At 42.7% G+C, this 16184-nt stretch overlaps 1 protein-coding gene across 1 annotated transcript in view; it reads left to right on the forward strand.

Moving 5' to 3' along the window:
- cntnap2a (contactin associated protein 2a) overlaps positions 1–15400 on the forward strand; it is a 297644-nt gene extending 282244 nt beyond the window's left edge. The window contains exons 24-26 of the mRNA XM_070985592.1: positions 10612–10896; positions 12562–12633; positions 12878–15400. Coding sequence (XP_070841693.1) covers positions 10612–10896; positions 12562–12633; positions 12878–13077 — 557 coding nt within the window. The 3' untranslated portion in view covers positions 13078–15400. The remainder of the gene's footprint in view (positions 1–10611; positions 10897–12561; positions 12634–12877) is intronic.
- The last annotated feature ends 784 nt before the right edge of the window (positions 15401–16184 follow it).

Below are 16184 nucleotides of genomic sequence, written 5' to 3' on the forward strand. Positions count from 1 at the left end.
TTATATGGGTGTGCATGCACATTTGTGGCCAGTAAGTTTATGAAATCTGGCCAATGCTATGATAGGATGGAAACTTTTTAATTCAAATGACCTTGTTATTTTAGTGCTTAGCACCTAGCCGACTGCCCAGGATTCCTTCAGTGCTTGATCAGCTGAAGACTGTCAGACCCTGTCCCTGATAGTTTACTTGTTAGAGCGCACCCCATCTCTTCCCCCTCTCCAGGTGCATCAAATAAAGGCAAAAGACAAAAAAAATCAATAAAAATTTTAAAGAGAAAAAGGATCCCCAACCTTTTTCTTTTTGATGTAGGTATTTAGATTAGTCAGCCACAACTATTTTGACATTACTTATAGGAAACATTGGCACTGAAGCACTGAAGCTGATTGAAATGTCTCTCATGATCTGCTGCATTAGTTTATTTTTTTCCCCACTGGATTTACTGGGACCATTGGTCTTAACAGTCCAAACACCAAACTTAAATTACACTAATTATCCTAATTATCATTTGGCAATTACTTTAACCTAGTTTGGTTCTCATAATTATTAGCTGTGGTTTATGTCATGATTTTGGTTGGTTCTATTAGCTTCTTCATTGTTTACCTCTGATAGAAGATCGCATCTCATTCTTGCTGCAGCTTGTTCTGTTTTCCCCTCATTTCTTTCGTCCTCTACCTCGAGTGCCAAGAAAGTCAGTGAGGTTGAAGTAATGGCTGACTTCACTTACCAGCCAGAACTATCGACTGCTGCACGCACCACTAGAACCCCTGAGAATATACAACAGCATGCACGCACACACATGAACAAGCAGAGGCGAAACACAGCCATCCATCTTTTCCCAACTTACTAACACAGCACAGATGCTTTAAGGACACGCAGGACAAAGTCACCTCACATGATGAAACAGCCCCAACTCGTGCAGCCATCTCTTCATATGCAGCCTCAAGCTTAATTCATCAATAGACTCAAGTGTCTAACACTGTGCTACACATCATAACAGAATAACAGATCTAGACAGAGCAAGGGAAAAAATAAGGTAATTAGATGCCAAAAGAAAGAGGAAAACAGACGGAGGACGGGAATATTGTGTTAAGAAAAACAGAGGCAGAGAGGAAACAGAACAAACAGGCATTTGATTTTGCACATCTCATCAGATCTGTTCCACTTCTGTGTTGGGGCCACAGAGACAAGAGAGGCTGTCAAACAGCAATCAGATTCTCTATTTCTGGGAGACAGAGACTCTGTGTTTGGTGCAGCACACACACACACACACACACACACACTGATCACAGCGACGTCTCCTCTGTCTCCTCACAGTCGGCTGATTGTGGGATGGGATAAGTTGTCTGGAGTAAAGATGGTAGAAATAAAGCAAGGTAGACATTAAAGATCAGAGAGATACACAGAAACATTTTACCAAAAATCATCATGAATATCCATTTAAGATGTAGGTTTTTTTGTAGAAATTAATTCCTTAAATAACTATGTATGCCTATTTACATCTACTCCTGATGAGCCCCAATATCCAATCGTCAATTATTCATCCAATCATTAACTGATCTGACGTTTTGCCTGTGGGCTACAAAGCATAGAAATGCCATAAACAACCAGTGAACAGTAATGGGATATTTTCAACTAATTGGACCTCGCTCACACGTGTTCCAAAGCAGTTCCCTTATTTTCCCAAACGTCCTCCCAAGTCCCCCTCATCAACTCATCTATCAACTGAGAAAACAATCATCAGATTAATCGATAGTGAGAGTCACTGTTAGTTGCTGCCCAGTGCTGTTAATGCAGATTCAGGTGAAGTACTGTCACCCTAAAGCTGACATAGCCTCATATTCAAAGTCTCTGTGTGTCAGGCCTGTGTATAAAAATACCATCTACGATGGTACAGTGTCACTCTGGTCTGTGAGAGCAAAACAAAAGTCTGCTTGATTGCGTTTGTATAATGTTGACTTTTTGGTGTGGATATCTCAGGTTTAGGCTCATGAGATCTGCTGTGTTTGCTGCCAAGGGTAATTGTGCTAAAGTGGTATTGATCCTGAAACACGGGGATGCTTCAGCAAAAGCTGCAGCATATGCAAGTGTACCTGCTGCAGCCTGGTGTTTAATGTTATGGTATGCAGTACGTGAAGGTAACTGCATACTTATCGTCCATCAGTGCTTAACATGTCTGTGTGTAGGGTTAGAAGGTTTAGGGTTAGTGTGCATGTCTTTCCACCATCATGCATCCATGTGTGTGTGTGTGTGTGTGTGTTGGTGGATGGGTGGGTTGATATATTGCGTATGGGTCTGTCCTCTGCTTTCTGGTGGAATAGATGGGGGGAGATGAGTCATACGTTAGCAAGAGCAGCAAGCACAGAGCAGCAAGCACGCTCCCAACCCAGCCTCAGTGCCACAAATCTGTCTGTGAGTGTGTGTGTGTGTGTGTGTGTGTGTGTGTGTGTACGTGGGATGTATGTGAGTGTGTCCAAAGGGATAGATTCAGAGCCAAAGGCAGAGAGAGAGAGAGCAAGAGAAATAGTGACACCGTGACAGTGCTATTAGAGACAGATGATTGTAGCCCTGAGGGTGCTTGTAAAGGACATGTACATCAGTACCACACTGTAATTCTCATTTCTCTCATCTATTTTTTTTATTCCCCCAGCCTCTCTAGTTCTGTTAACTCTGTCCTCACACATTTAACACATCGCTCCCTGTGGGTGCTGCCAGTTATTTTACACAGGCTTTCAAGGTGGAATGGCTTTATTCTGAGAAACTTTGATGCATTATGTCTGGCTTTGTATTCAGAGGTCTTTTCTCAGGTTTGTGGTTTTTCACATGCTTATATTTTGAAATTGGGCCTTTTCTTTCAATTCTAATATGCATACGTGTAAGTATTGATAACTAAACTGCAAGACCTTACACATTCATATAGGCATACACAAAAACACCTGAAGAGAAGTGAAGATTTTTACCCTGTTTCAACAACCATCACTCTCAACCATCTACCTGTGCTAGCAAAATCTTTGAAATAATAAACGTCTTCATTGTACATCTAGATTTGTCCATGGAACAATTGATCCCCCTCTGCAAATCCATCTGTCAGTGTTCCATCTTGCAGATCAAGATAATGTCAGCTTAGTCACACAAAAATCAGGCTGAATGTAAATCTGTAGGAAATTAAAGAAGACGATTTTTGTCTCGAGCAGAAGTAACATTAATATACAAGTTTTTCATTCTAACATTGATTTAAACATTGGGATATTTTATATGGTTTTATATAGATATATGGCTAGCATTATTTGAATATCAAATAGGCATTTTATGCACTGATGGAGCTTGATTTCATGGATAAAAGTTGTGGATACAGACATTACAAAGGGTTAGGGGTTATCTATCTATCCACCTCTTTTCACTTGCCTTTGATTAGTGTCTGCTTTTTCAAATGCTAGTGAATACGTCTCCTAGTAATCCCTCAGTTACCTTTTAAATGATCTTTTGTTTGTTTGTTTGTTTGTTTTATTTTAACTCTTGTAGTCAGTGTCTTTTAACCGTTTTCCTTTTGCCCTGGTTCTTTCCTGTGTTTATTGCACTTTAAGCACTTTCATGTGAAGCACTTTGGTGCAGCTCAGCCATCTGTAAATGTGCCATAGAAATTCAAAAAATTGACTTGACTTGACCATCTATCTATCTATCTATCTATCTATCTATCTATCTATCTATCTATCTATCTATCTATCTATCTATCTATCTATCTGACAGTCCATCCTCACTAGAAAAACAACAATATAGGTCGACTGTGCAAACAGGTTATCAAGACCATAGAAAGAGGTGGAGGGTGGGTGGAGCTGAGGCGAGCCAAATGAAATCTAGCGGCTAGCTGTTACTCAAAGCAGTCATGGCCATAACTATGCATAACTCAAAGCCTTAATGTAATCTAAGTGAGTGAATTATATTAAAATTCACTCCCTGTACAGTTTTCATGAACCAGGAAAGTAGATATAGAGACCAAAACCGTTTTCTGTACCAAGCTGTAAGCATGTTGATTACGTCTATAAAGTTTTTATATGGGGGTTTATGGGGATTGACTCGCTTTTGGATCCTGCCTCAAGTGTCCATTCAAGGACCTGAAGTTGTTGGCACTTCAGCATTGGGTTCATTTTGCAGTCACTGCTTGATCACGAGCCATATTTACATTTGTTGTTAGGTGGTATAGGGTTAGGGGTTAGTGTTAGGACAGGGTTAGGGTTGGGTGATTGTTCGTGTCCTGTGTAAAACTGCAAGTCAACGTTGACCTTATTCAAACTACAAACGTACTAAGGTCATGTCACGTCCATAATAGCATCTCATGTATTTTAACCCCTGATCATCATATTGGCCTGTTGCAGGTATTCTCTCCAATAGCGATATATGTCATTTTTGAACTCAAATGACCTATTCAGGAGCATGTTTGAAATACAGTATATAGTGTGGACGGCCATATGGTTGTCAAAGGACCTTACCTGCAGTTTTTGCGTGCGTATTTTATGCACTTAATTAAAAAAATGATCAGCAGGATGGCCGTCCAATGAAACATCTTCATAACTCAGACATTTCGCCCTTCTTCATCAGCTCTCAGCAGATGCCACTTTGCATGCTGAGGAGGCCGATAATAACTCATTTCATTGGGCTGCTGTCCTGCTGATGGTGTTTTTTAGGGGACTTTCTGTTTTTGAGGACTCAGCACTCAGCTCCTGTATACATAGTAGAGCTGAGTCTGTTGATTCTTGATAACTAATTAAGTCCAAATCACAGCTACTCTACATTAGTGCTGACCGTTTTCCAAAGCATGCCATGATGAAGTTCAGTCCTCCCTTCCAGGCAGCCACTGGTACGATGTCCTGTTATGACCTCTGGGTAGATGTCCTGACTCGTGCTGATGAACCTTGATATTCGATGAGGCTGATAGCACGGAGTAGTTTCATGTCTTATCTGTCTGCAGGCTTTGTGTATCTGTATGCTAATTCTTTAATCTCTCTAACCTGAGGGTGCCTTTAAATCTTGCCTTTAAATGTGTGTGTGTGTGTGTGTGTGTGTGTGTGTGTGTGTGTGTGTGTGTGTGTGTGTGTGTGTGTGTGTGTGTGTGTGTGTGTGTGTGTGTGTGTAAGGATGACATCATGCAACCCTTCCTGGCTATTACCACTAGTTGTACTTATATACTGGTGAGTCCCGATCCATGGCAGCACGGATCCGGGATCCAGGTTTTCTCCAGCTGCTGTGTCGGAGTGGGGGTGGGACTGCACTGCAGCGAGAAAGAGGGATAGAGCGAGGTAGAGACAGAAAGAGAGAGAGAGAGAGATGCTTGCCAATGTGGTACGTGTTAAGAGATCCACAAAGCAAAGCGGAAGATCGAGGTGAAGAAGAGGAGAGGAAGCTGGTTTGCCTGACAAACTGTATTCAGACACTGACGCAAACTCCACATAGGTAACTACAGCAGGATGGATGTGTGTGCATAATATACCTGTGTTGTCATTTGTGTGTGATCTTGCACATGCATGAGTGTGCCAAGCTGAGTGATAAAGTGTCTGATGTAAATGTAAATTAGATTTGCTCCTAAACGTCGCAAATACAGCCTTTTCTTTTCCATGATTTCCTCACGGGTTGAAATTGAGCCAAGTTTACGATGCTTTTGGATTGTAGATGCAGTCCACCCCCTGAATTAATGGGATTACACAGAATCCTGGTGTGTGTCTGAGTCGCACAGAAAGACGAGCCGTCACAGAGAGTGTGACATTAATTATATTACCGGCCTGTTTGTTGCTGCGTCTCTGTTATGTCTGTGTTTCTTGGCTTGGCGTCTGTGCTACCTGACAGCCTGGTCGAGGAGGAGGCGAGAGGTGGCCTTGATGAATACACCTGTGTGTGTATGTGTGTGTGTGCGTGTTTGGTATGGGAGGATGCTGCAACCACAGGTGTATTTGCACATGTCATCAGATCTGTACGCCTAAAACTAACATCTACTTCTGCTCTAATCTCCCTTCTTGTCATTTCTCACCACCTCCTCTCTGTCAGTTCCCTGCAGCTCATGCAAGTTTGGTTCATCTCTGTGTTGTTCTTGTGGTAGTTTAGATAAAAGCACTGCACTTACAACCAAACACTGAAGGGCGTGAAGACCAGCATTCGACGAGGGAGAAAAGTTGTGGTCAATTTGTAGTTCTTAGCCTTCTTAGCAAACTTTGCATTGGACATAAGATAAGATAGATAAGATGAGACATAACTTTGCATGTCAGGGAAGTTAGGGTGTTAGAGACAGTAGCAGTAGTTGCAGGAATGAAAAAGGAAATGTAGAAGAGAATAAAAAATACAAAACATAAAAAACCGTATAGAAGATAGTTATACAAAGAAAAAGCATTCAACAAGAAATTATTTAACGGGTATCATTTTTTTAACAGTAAATATACAAAACACATAAATACATTTGAAGAGGACATACAGCACAAAGCACTGAGAGTATTTTATCTCTTCTCTCTCTCTCTCAGTCTGTCCTCCTCTGTGGTGCTTCAGCCTGGGTTCATGTGTGCTGTGCATGTGTGTTTTATCATATCTGTTTTTGTATTACAAAGGGTGTGGTGGATGGATTGACATTAATATTCTTTTGATGTGCCTCAAACACGCCGTACTTCCATTAACACCCCCTCCACACACCCGTCTTCTCCTCTCTCTCTCCCCCTGCATCAGCTTCCATTTGTTGCCATGGCAACTATGTTTGATCTCCTCTCCCCTGCCCCTCCATTTGAGCACCCTTCTTGTCACCCCATTTCTTTCCCACTCTTCTTTTTTTTCAGACACACACATACACACACACACACACACACACACACACACACAGCAGAGACACTCTCCTCTGTCTTTTGTCCTTCATCTCTCGCGTCTCTCACCTTTCCCCCTCACCACCAGCCTTTTTTGGAGACGCAGCCACACCCTCCCCCTCCGCTAGTTCTGCAGTTCTCTCTCCATCCTCCCTTCTTTTTTCATCCAACTCCTTTATTTTCTCCCTTTCATGGTACCCCCCCCACCCCCCCACCCCAAAACACACAACAACCCATTCTCCTCACTGCAGCCCTCTCTTCACAGCCTCACCTTTTGAATTATTCATGTGATGTCACTGGCCGCCGTGGTGACGCACCATCATAGGGTGCAAACCTCTGATCAGCATGCTGACCTTGTTGCTGTTTTAACCGTGTGTGTGTGTGTGTGTGTGTGTGTCACATATGGTACATAATCCAACACCATTGTAGGACTTAGTTGTAATCATATGTGATGGTACATTTCATTATTGCAGTCTCAAGCCAAATGGATTAGCTCTTTTCTAATCATGATTAGTGTGTGGAAAGCTGTTGGCTTGTGTGTGTATCTGCAAATGTTTTATTGATCAGTCTGGAAAGCCTTTTTACAAGCCACCAGGGCAAACAAAGTGAGGGATTACAAGCCTGAAGATCAGTGTGTGGTGACTGGCTCTTGTTAATGTTCATATTTTACTTTGTGTGGTGTTAAGTGCTCGTGGTGGACAAAATATTCTTAAAAGATGTAAAATCTGTCTTCTAATTGATTGCATTATTTTTAGCTATTGATGCTTATCTGAGAATTTTCTAAGCTATTCATATGAATATGGTCGTCTGCAGATCACAGGGTTTGTGGTTCGCTCCCCGCTTCCTCCTGTTCACGTGTCGACGTCTCCTTGGGCAACACACTGAACCCCCAGTCTGCTAAAGAAAGGATTGCATCAGGGAGGGTATCCACCATAAAAAGCCTATGCCAAATCCCAAATCAAATATGTGGATCACAAAATCTGATTTCTGTGCCGGGCCGGGTGGGGCCCGGTTTGCCAGCTGTGGCGATCTCCTGTGGCAACCATTAACGGGAAACAGACGAGAAAAGAAGGTGTTCTAAGCTGATTGTGTTACTTCCTTTCTTCCAATGTGCATGGAAGATTTCATTGAGCCGATTCGACACCAAAACTTCACAAAGGGAGTATTTTTGGCAGGACAAATACATTGGATCGCTCTAAATGGATATGGTGCCATTAAAGCAATTGAGGCCTCTTATCAGCGACAACCCAGCCTTCAGTTCATATTAGAGGCGTTCATGGGTAACATTGTGTTATTTTAACTGCAAACATGATGCTCTCTAAGGACCACTCCTTCACTGGCCTTGAAACATCATAAAGAAAGGAGATTTGTTGGCTCTTTGCTCCTCAGCAGCATTGTATGCAAAGCAGCTAGTTCCACTCCCAACACAGAGCCTATTAGTATTCACAAACAGGCCTCTGCAGTGATCAACACATGTTCAGGCATACAGGAGAGAGAGGACTCGTATTCATATTCATATCCTCTATCCATAAGACTGTTGTTATCAGTATTCTGCTCACTGTCCTTACTGTAACGCTGTGAGGCACTTCTTTCCCCACCATATCTGCGTGCGTCTGTCTCGCCACCTATCCTGCACACCCCCACGCACATGCAAATTCATACACACCATTTTCAAGGTGGGAAGCGACTGATTGCAAATCGTCTTATTCGTGCAGAAACAGGCTGCCTCCTCAGACTTGCTAATGCTGAGCCACAGTTCAGTTTGAGCATACACGTATATATGCATATGGACCGCATGAGTACCCTGTCCTGAATCTGTATGTAAATGTGATGTGTGGAACCCAACCTGCAGAGCCTGTTCTCAGCATGCACACTCACACACAGTATATACACTCAATGCAAGTGTCTGAAGGAGGTCTGGGCAGATGATGAATACATAGAAGACTCAGATAGTGCTGAGCTCTATTCCTGGAAGCACAATCAATAGTGTACAAACACACACACACACACACACACACACACACACACACACACACGCACACACACACACACACACACACATTGTATTGGACCCATCAAAATGGAATAAAGAGAGTGAATTACATTATAAGCCATGTCCAGATGCTCAGAACCTCATCATCTAAGATAACACGATTCATTAAATAAACACACACACACACACACACACACAGAGCAAGAGAGAGAGAGCGCAGTACTCTAGTTAGCCATTCCTTGTTCATATTTTGCTGCAGGACCATCCAAACAGTAGTTCCTACTGGGTGTGGCAGAGTCATGTAGCAACAGAGTAGCCATGCATGTAAAAATTAAAACCTAGCTCTTTCTGCACGCACACACTCACACACAACCAGAGTTCACATGAAGGTCTAAGATATTTTGCCGCTCTGCAGGAAGTGCTGAAGACGGTTGAATCCTGTTTTGACATCGGTCCAGGTTTGTGCTGGAGTGGAGCGTGTCTGAGGATGCTTGTTTTTAAGCAGCGTTTATGCATTTTGTGTGTGTGTGTGTGTGTGTGTGTGTGAGAGAGAGAGAGAGAGAGAGAGAGAGAGAGAGAGAGAGAGAGAGAGAGAGAGAGAGAGAGAGAACAGCCAACAAGAATCATCTTTTGACTATTTGCTCAAAAGAGTAAGGAAGCGTTTTAGTGATTAAAAACAGCACCGAGCAGCTTTCAGAGTGATTAATGTGACATCAGGCGAGCAATGTTTCCATACACGAAATGATTGTGAGCAGATTTCACACTTTTCTATCATTTTTAATGAATGCCCCTGAGCCAAATCAGCCCTGAGAGGACAACAGCTCTCCACTCGACACTTCTCAGCTATAAATCACCGTCTGCAAAAATCTTTCGTTGCCAACAGTGGGAATTATGCTGTGTGTCACCTACAAACAGCCTATACAAGCCTTCTTTTGTCACTTCATGTTAGTGTCAGAAGTGTGTCACGTCCAGGAGATGAACAGGGGGAGCATCAGTCTGAGTCTGAGCATGACAAACATGACCAGGATGTTTGGTCAGGGTTCACAGTAGAAAATAAATAAAACCTTGTGCGGACTTGTGTACACATAGAGACTTTTCATTGGATTGTGACAGCTTGAGTGAGCAACACGAGCAGCATGATTTGATTCTATCAAACACAGAGCAAATACCTTGTTTCCCTCTCTGTGTGCCATAGTGCTCTCTGCTTTAGAAGCTCATAAAACCCACATTCTTTGCTACTGAGGCATCTTGAGAAAAGGCAAATGAATTGAGAGAAAGAGCTGGACTGTGAGAGCGGAGGGGCTGTTAATTCATTATTCATCCTGTAATTTGACTGAAGAGGTCAATGTCAGTGTACGTGCCTCCCCTGCTCCCTCCAGCCGCCTCTTCACTTTCTTCCCTCCTCACTTGTCGAGATTTATATTCTCATTCCTCTAGAGTTCCAGTGTAAGCTCAGTTTTTGTGTGCTCACGAAGAGTGCACATTGGATTTTGAGCATTCAGAGGAAGCGTGTTGTGTGTCTGTGTGTGTGACTTCACATTGTGTGCTTTGGATAATCAGTGCGGATGCTTTCTCTTTAAAAACTGCTGTGGTCAGTGCTTGAAATCTCTGTTTTGTCCTTGCGCTCTCTCTGCCTCCCCACACTCTCTCAATAGCAATTAAACATACGGGCATGGTTCCACATCAGTTAACATCACATTACGCTGGTTTGTCCTTAAACAATAACAAGATGAGTCCATTACCCTCCAGTGATCCCAGCTTCTCTCCAACTCCGTGTCTCCGCACAGAAACCGGACACATAGACCCAGTCCTCATCGAGCGTTACAACACCCCAGGCTTCGTCGGGTGTCTGTCGCGGGTGCAGTTCAACGGAGTCGCCCCCCTCAAGTCTGCACTGAGAATCGCTGCAGGGGTCCAGGCCACGCCGACAGCCGCTCAGCCAGACAGACAACCTGCAGCCGCCCCGCCAGTGTCTTACCAGGGCAAGCTGCTGGAGTCCAACTGCGGGGCATCACCTCTCACGATCCCACCAATGTCTGCCGCAACAGATCCCTGGCATCTGGACAACACAGGTGAGGATTACTACTAATTAGAAGTCATTTAGTAATGAGAAATAACTCCCTACAGTGACAGCACGTGCCTGACATTTGCAAATGAGATGCGTTTCTGTTTTGAATCAGCTGAAGCTGACACGATTAAAGGTGCACATCTCCACATGCAAACTCAGAAGTTGATCCCATCCACACCTATACTCCTCCTCTATCTGGGACATGTATGCTGACGTACACACACACACACACACACACACACACACACACACACACACACCGAGCGCACTACTCTTGTGAGTAATGTCGGTTCCACACCGGTGTGCAGTATATCACAGTGTGGATGCAGCCGTTTTCCTCAGGCATGTTGCCAGCTGTCCCTCTGGGTATGTTGAGCTATCGGAGATCGATCCAGTCCATCGACCTGGTCTCCAGGTCCAAACTCACACTCAGCTCGCTGCCATCTTTCCACAGAAGGGATTAGTATTTATTCTGCTTTACACTTTCTATAAATGGATCTTATCTATAATTCATCCAGCCCTCCGTCAGTCGCTCACTTACAGTGATCACTGTCTGTCTTCTCATTGATTGTTTTAATTAGTTTTTTTTTTTTTTACTTGTTCTCCTGTTGGTTGGTTTGTTTGTTGTTGTTGTTGTTGATGTTGTTTGTTTGTTTGTTTTTTGCTTTATTGGTGCTCTCCTCTCTGCACTAAGCCCTCGTTTCTCATCTTTTCAGATGTGATGAATTCCAGACATTATTTCTGTGCACATCCAGGCTGCTAAAACACTATAATTAGCCTGATTGCTCTCCTCTCTTCTCTCGCCTCCTGTTTTCACCCCCATTTCTCTTCTCATCCTCCTCTTCTCCTTCTTACTCATGCTCTTTACTTTTCCTGAAAATGATGCAGTCAGCAGCAAAAATAGCCGACATCTCATTCCAGGGTGAAGCCGCTTGTGGGAGTGCATGCGTGCGTGCGTGCGTGCGTGCGTGCGTGCGTGCGTGCGTGCGTGCGTGCGTGCGTGCGTGCGTGCGTGCGTGCGTGCGTGCGTGCAGGTTTCTGTGTGCTGTAAGGTCTGATGATGCGTGTCTGCAGTTCTAGCCATGTTTTTACATGTACGCTTTTATGTGTACAGAGAAAATTGACAAATTAAAAGCCATTACTGAAGATCTCTTTGTTGTCCTTTTCACCCACCACCTTCTCTCATTTGCTGTGGGCTTCTACTCATTCAGGGACAATCAGAGCAATTAGATGACTGCTGTTGACAGAGAATTATAGCAGACAGGCATGTTATCAACCTCTTCACTTGCCATGGGTTTTTAATGAAACACATCAAACAATACAGAGATGCAATAAATAAACCCTATTTGTCGTCCCCTAATGGGGCTTAGGACTGGTGTATCCATCCAGTTGACCATCTGATGTATGTATGCAGTGAAACTGGAGCCAGTATAGAAGAAATGAAGCACTGTGTGTGTGGCACTGTTTTTGCTGCAAGCTAGACTCTAACATGTCGGTATTTTCCTGACCTTGAAATGCACTTTGTCCACCGGTTTGGTATTTGCATTTGTGCAAATTGTTCTAGTGTGGCTATTCAAGTTGGTTATATTACTAGAATGAATATGAAATGCCTTCAGTCCATTTATGTGAGTGTATGGTTTGAATGTTTCTCTCTTCTTGCCGTACTCAGATGCAGAGTTCCCCTTCAATGAGGAGAGAGTGATTCCTGATGGAGTCAACAGAGACTCAGCCATCATTGGAGGTAAAGAGTCTGAACAGATTTGAATTGTTAATGTTAGCGCGTCAATTTATATTACGTGCTCAAAAATGGAACCAAGGGCCACTTGGCGTCTTTGGTTGAAAACGATTCATCAGATGCGTTTTCTATCAATTGCATAATTGTTGCGGCTCTGCACTGAAACCTTGCTCCAGAGTTGGTTGAAGCAAAGCAGTGCTTGAAAATACACAATAACGCTTGTTTTTGTGTACATCTGCATCCTCTGCAGGCATCATTGCGGTGGTGATCTTCACCATCTTATGCACCTTGGTGTTCCTGATCCGCTACATGTTCCGTCATAAAGGCACCTACCACACCAACGAGGCCAAGGGCAGCGGGGAGGCCGCCGGGGAATCGGCGGACACGGCCATCATTGGCACCGACAACCCAGAAACCATCGATGAATCAAAGAAGGAGTGGTTCATCTAACGGCCAATGACGGGACTTTGAGGGAAGAAGTGATTCGTCAGACCGCCGGTTACCACAGAGATGGAGGAGGTTCAATTGACCGATCACGGGAGAGACGACGGAAAGGCTATTCAATAGGACAATAATTAATCTCCCAGAGAGGGCAGGGACGCGGGAAAGACATGTACAGAAATCTTTTTGTTTGTTTGTTTAGTTTTTTTATATATATATATCCAGAGTATTAGAGAGAGAAGATGGACAGTTATGCAGCACTGCACAGCTGGAACAGACTGTACATGTATATACTAACCGACTTGTCCTTCTTTGTATCGTGCTTGGGAGTTTTCAGGAGTCCTTTGAATACTGTATATGACAAATAATTGTACTTGCCGGGTCGTGTGATAGCACAGATTTATTACCAGTCTTTGTTGCATTTTTGATTTTATTTTTTAACAAAAATCTTGTATCAGAAATGATCAAATCAACATGCCAAACCCCCTTTTTTTCTTTTTTGTTTTTTAAATCAGGCTGCGGTTGCACCAGTCTGTCAACAGTCATACCTGTCAAATAACATGCCACCTATATAGTGGTAATATAGAGTTGAATATGGATGCCAAAAGTCACTTTGTAAATACAATATTTTGTTTGTTTTTTTTCCTTTTTCTTAAAAGATTTATTCAGAGTCCATTACACACAGTTATGATAAATTCCAGATCTATATTACAATGATATCACAAGTCTGTCCATTACATTATATATGTATGAAATATAGAGTTTTATGTTGAAATCTTATGACATTCGATTGTATGGGACACTCCTCTCTGAGGAAGTGCAGAGAGGGGATTCTCGGAGCATGATGGCAAATCATGACACTCCATCGTTGGTTTAGCTCGACACGGCAGCTTTCTTTTCATTTGGATTGAGTGAAACCGTCAGCCTTTACTCATTCAGACTTGAGTAGTCGGTTTGTTTCTTTGCCAAACACTTGAGTCTTACAACATTTTACCGATCGGTTCAGAAATTTGCATTAAACGTTTGACTTTGAGTTGAGGAAGTTGCTCAGTGTTTCTACATCTTACACTGACGTTGGGTTGTGAGTTTAGTGTATGCATGCACTGGTGCGTATTATGTGTAGGTCAGATGAATAGGATTTGTTATATTGGACAGAAAGAGTATCAGAAAAGATGAGTTGTGTGATGCACTCCATGAACTCCATGCATTAACTGGGCGAAGCAGCATAAAACAAAAATAACCCAATATTTGTTCAAAGTCTGGAAGAGGTTAAGATGATAATTGGCTTACCAATCCGTTGTGCCTTCAAGGTGTTGAGCCATGTCGCCTTGCCCTAGACTACTGAGCACAAACTTATTACAAAAACTTGACTGCTGCTGAATGAATTCTCATTGATCCGATTTTTCAGGTGTTTTTGTGTTTCCTGATTTGTGTGGTGCTACGTTCAACTACCCATGAATCTTAGCCACAACTGAATTCAGAATGCTCGGGTTAAAAAAATCCAGCAGATTTCTTTCAAATCCTAAAAAATAGTCTGACTTTTTCAAGCATAGCTGTGTAGGTTCTGATGCAGCAGGAGCTGCTGCGTTCACGTATAGGAGAGCTGCTCGCTATACAGTACGCAGGAGCTTTACACCTACGCTCTGTGCCGCATATACACACACGCAAACATGCATGTTTGATAAGAGCATGAGTCAAGGTGGTTCGTTCAATTAGGAGAGCACCGTGTTCAGAATGAGGAGGCTGCTGCTTTTCAACACAGAATTGAGCTTCATTCTAGGCAGTGCCACTGTTGTACAACATGCTTTTAAAAGATGTATATTTTCTAACCATGTTGTTTTTCCTCTTGGATATGTTTACCTTTACCGTAGCATTTACAGAACAATGTGTTCCAGTTGAAACCAGCTGCCAACTTTGTTATTTCATTGTGAACTTGCTTTTTGCGTGTCTGTTTGGTGAAACTGCCGCCATGTCACCCCGTTACATGAATGATTTTGTACATCCTCGTCGCCTCGTGGCCATGTGCTAACTGCAGATCACATTATCAGAGACATTAGGACAGCTGGTGTACTCAGCCTGCCTTCTACTGCGGCCTCAAAGAAGACTTTCTCTGCCCACGCATCGCATCCATGAAGGCAAACAAGTGACTTTCCTTTTTTTTATATAACTATATTACTCAGACTATACATAAACAGGCACACGCGCCCTTGATATGTGGTTTGAACATAACGACGATGGTAATGGATTATCAGCTCCAGCAGACGAAACCATCATAACCATATGTTTTTGCTTTCAGTTCTATTGAGTTCAATAAAGAGTGTTTGATCTTTAATGTCAGTCTTTTTTTGTGCATCACTTGCATGTTGACTTATCGTCAGACAACACACATTATGAAGGACACCTGGGGCCTTATACCATGTAATAATCGTGGCATCTGACTCTTGAGTCTGACTAATGACCTACAGCTACGTGCCACAGCCATTTAATAAAGTGAAAATTCTATGATATAAAAAGTTAATTAAGATGTGCCCTAAATCATTTATTTTGAAGGAAGAGTCTAAAACAAATCCTATAATAAAACCTGTTTGAAAAACATGGCACCCTGCGATTCACAGTTTTTTGTTTTTTTAACTTTTAACTTGTGTGAGGGTTCGTCCGCGCTTCACCTGGGCAGACAGATTGTGACAGCAACAGCATAGACACACTTAAAGCGTTGGGTCACAAAGCCAAGGTCAGGCCTATTCACAGAAATGTCACTATTTTTATGCCACTTGAGTTTGCAGGCCTGAAATGTAGAAGAAGAAAAGTAAAGAGGGTGATGTGAGACAAACAGGGACACTGAGTCAGAGGCAATGAATCACAACTATATATGTTCCCTAATGGGTCACTTTATAAAGTAACTTTATTGACACTGACTGAGCTAAATGTCGGTCCATGCTCCATTTATCACAGAGCACTAGTTTTCTGTTATTGCATGTATGTGCAACAAATTTAAGTTAAATTGACAGCTCATTTTGTGTTTTCAGACCTTAACCTTTTACTTTGTTATTATCATGTGAAGACATTGTCATTGGATGATGCTGGACAGTCCAATTTAATGTGAAGGTCTGTTTGAG

The sequence above is a fragment of the Chaetodon trifascialis genome, chromosome 18 (assembly GCF_039877785.1).
Source record: "Chaetodon trifascialis isolate fChaTrf1 chromosome 18, fChaTrf1.hap1, whole genome shotgun sequence".
Lineage (NCBI taxonomy): Eukaryota > Metazoa > Chordata > Actinopteri > Chaetodontiformes > Chaetodontidae > Chaetodon > Chaetodon trifascialis.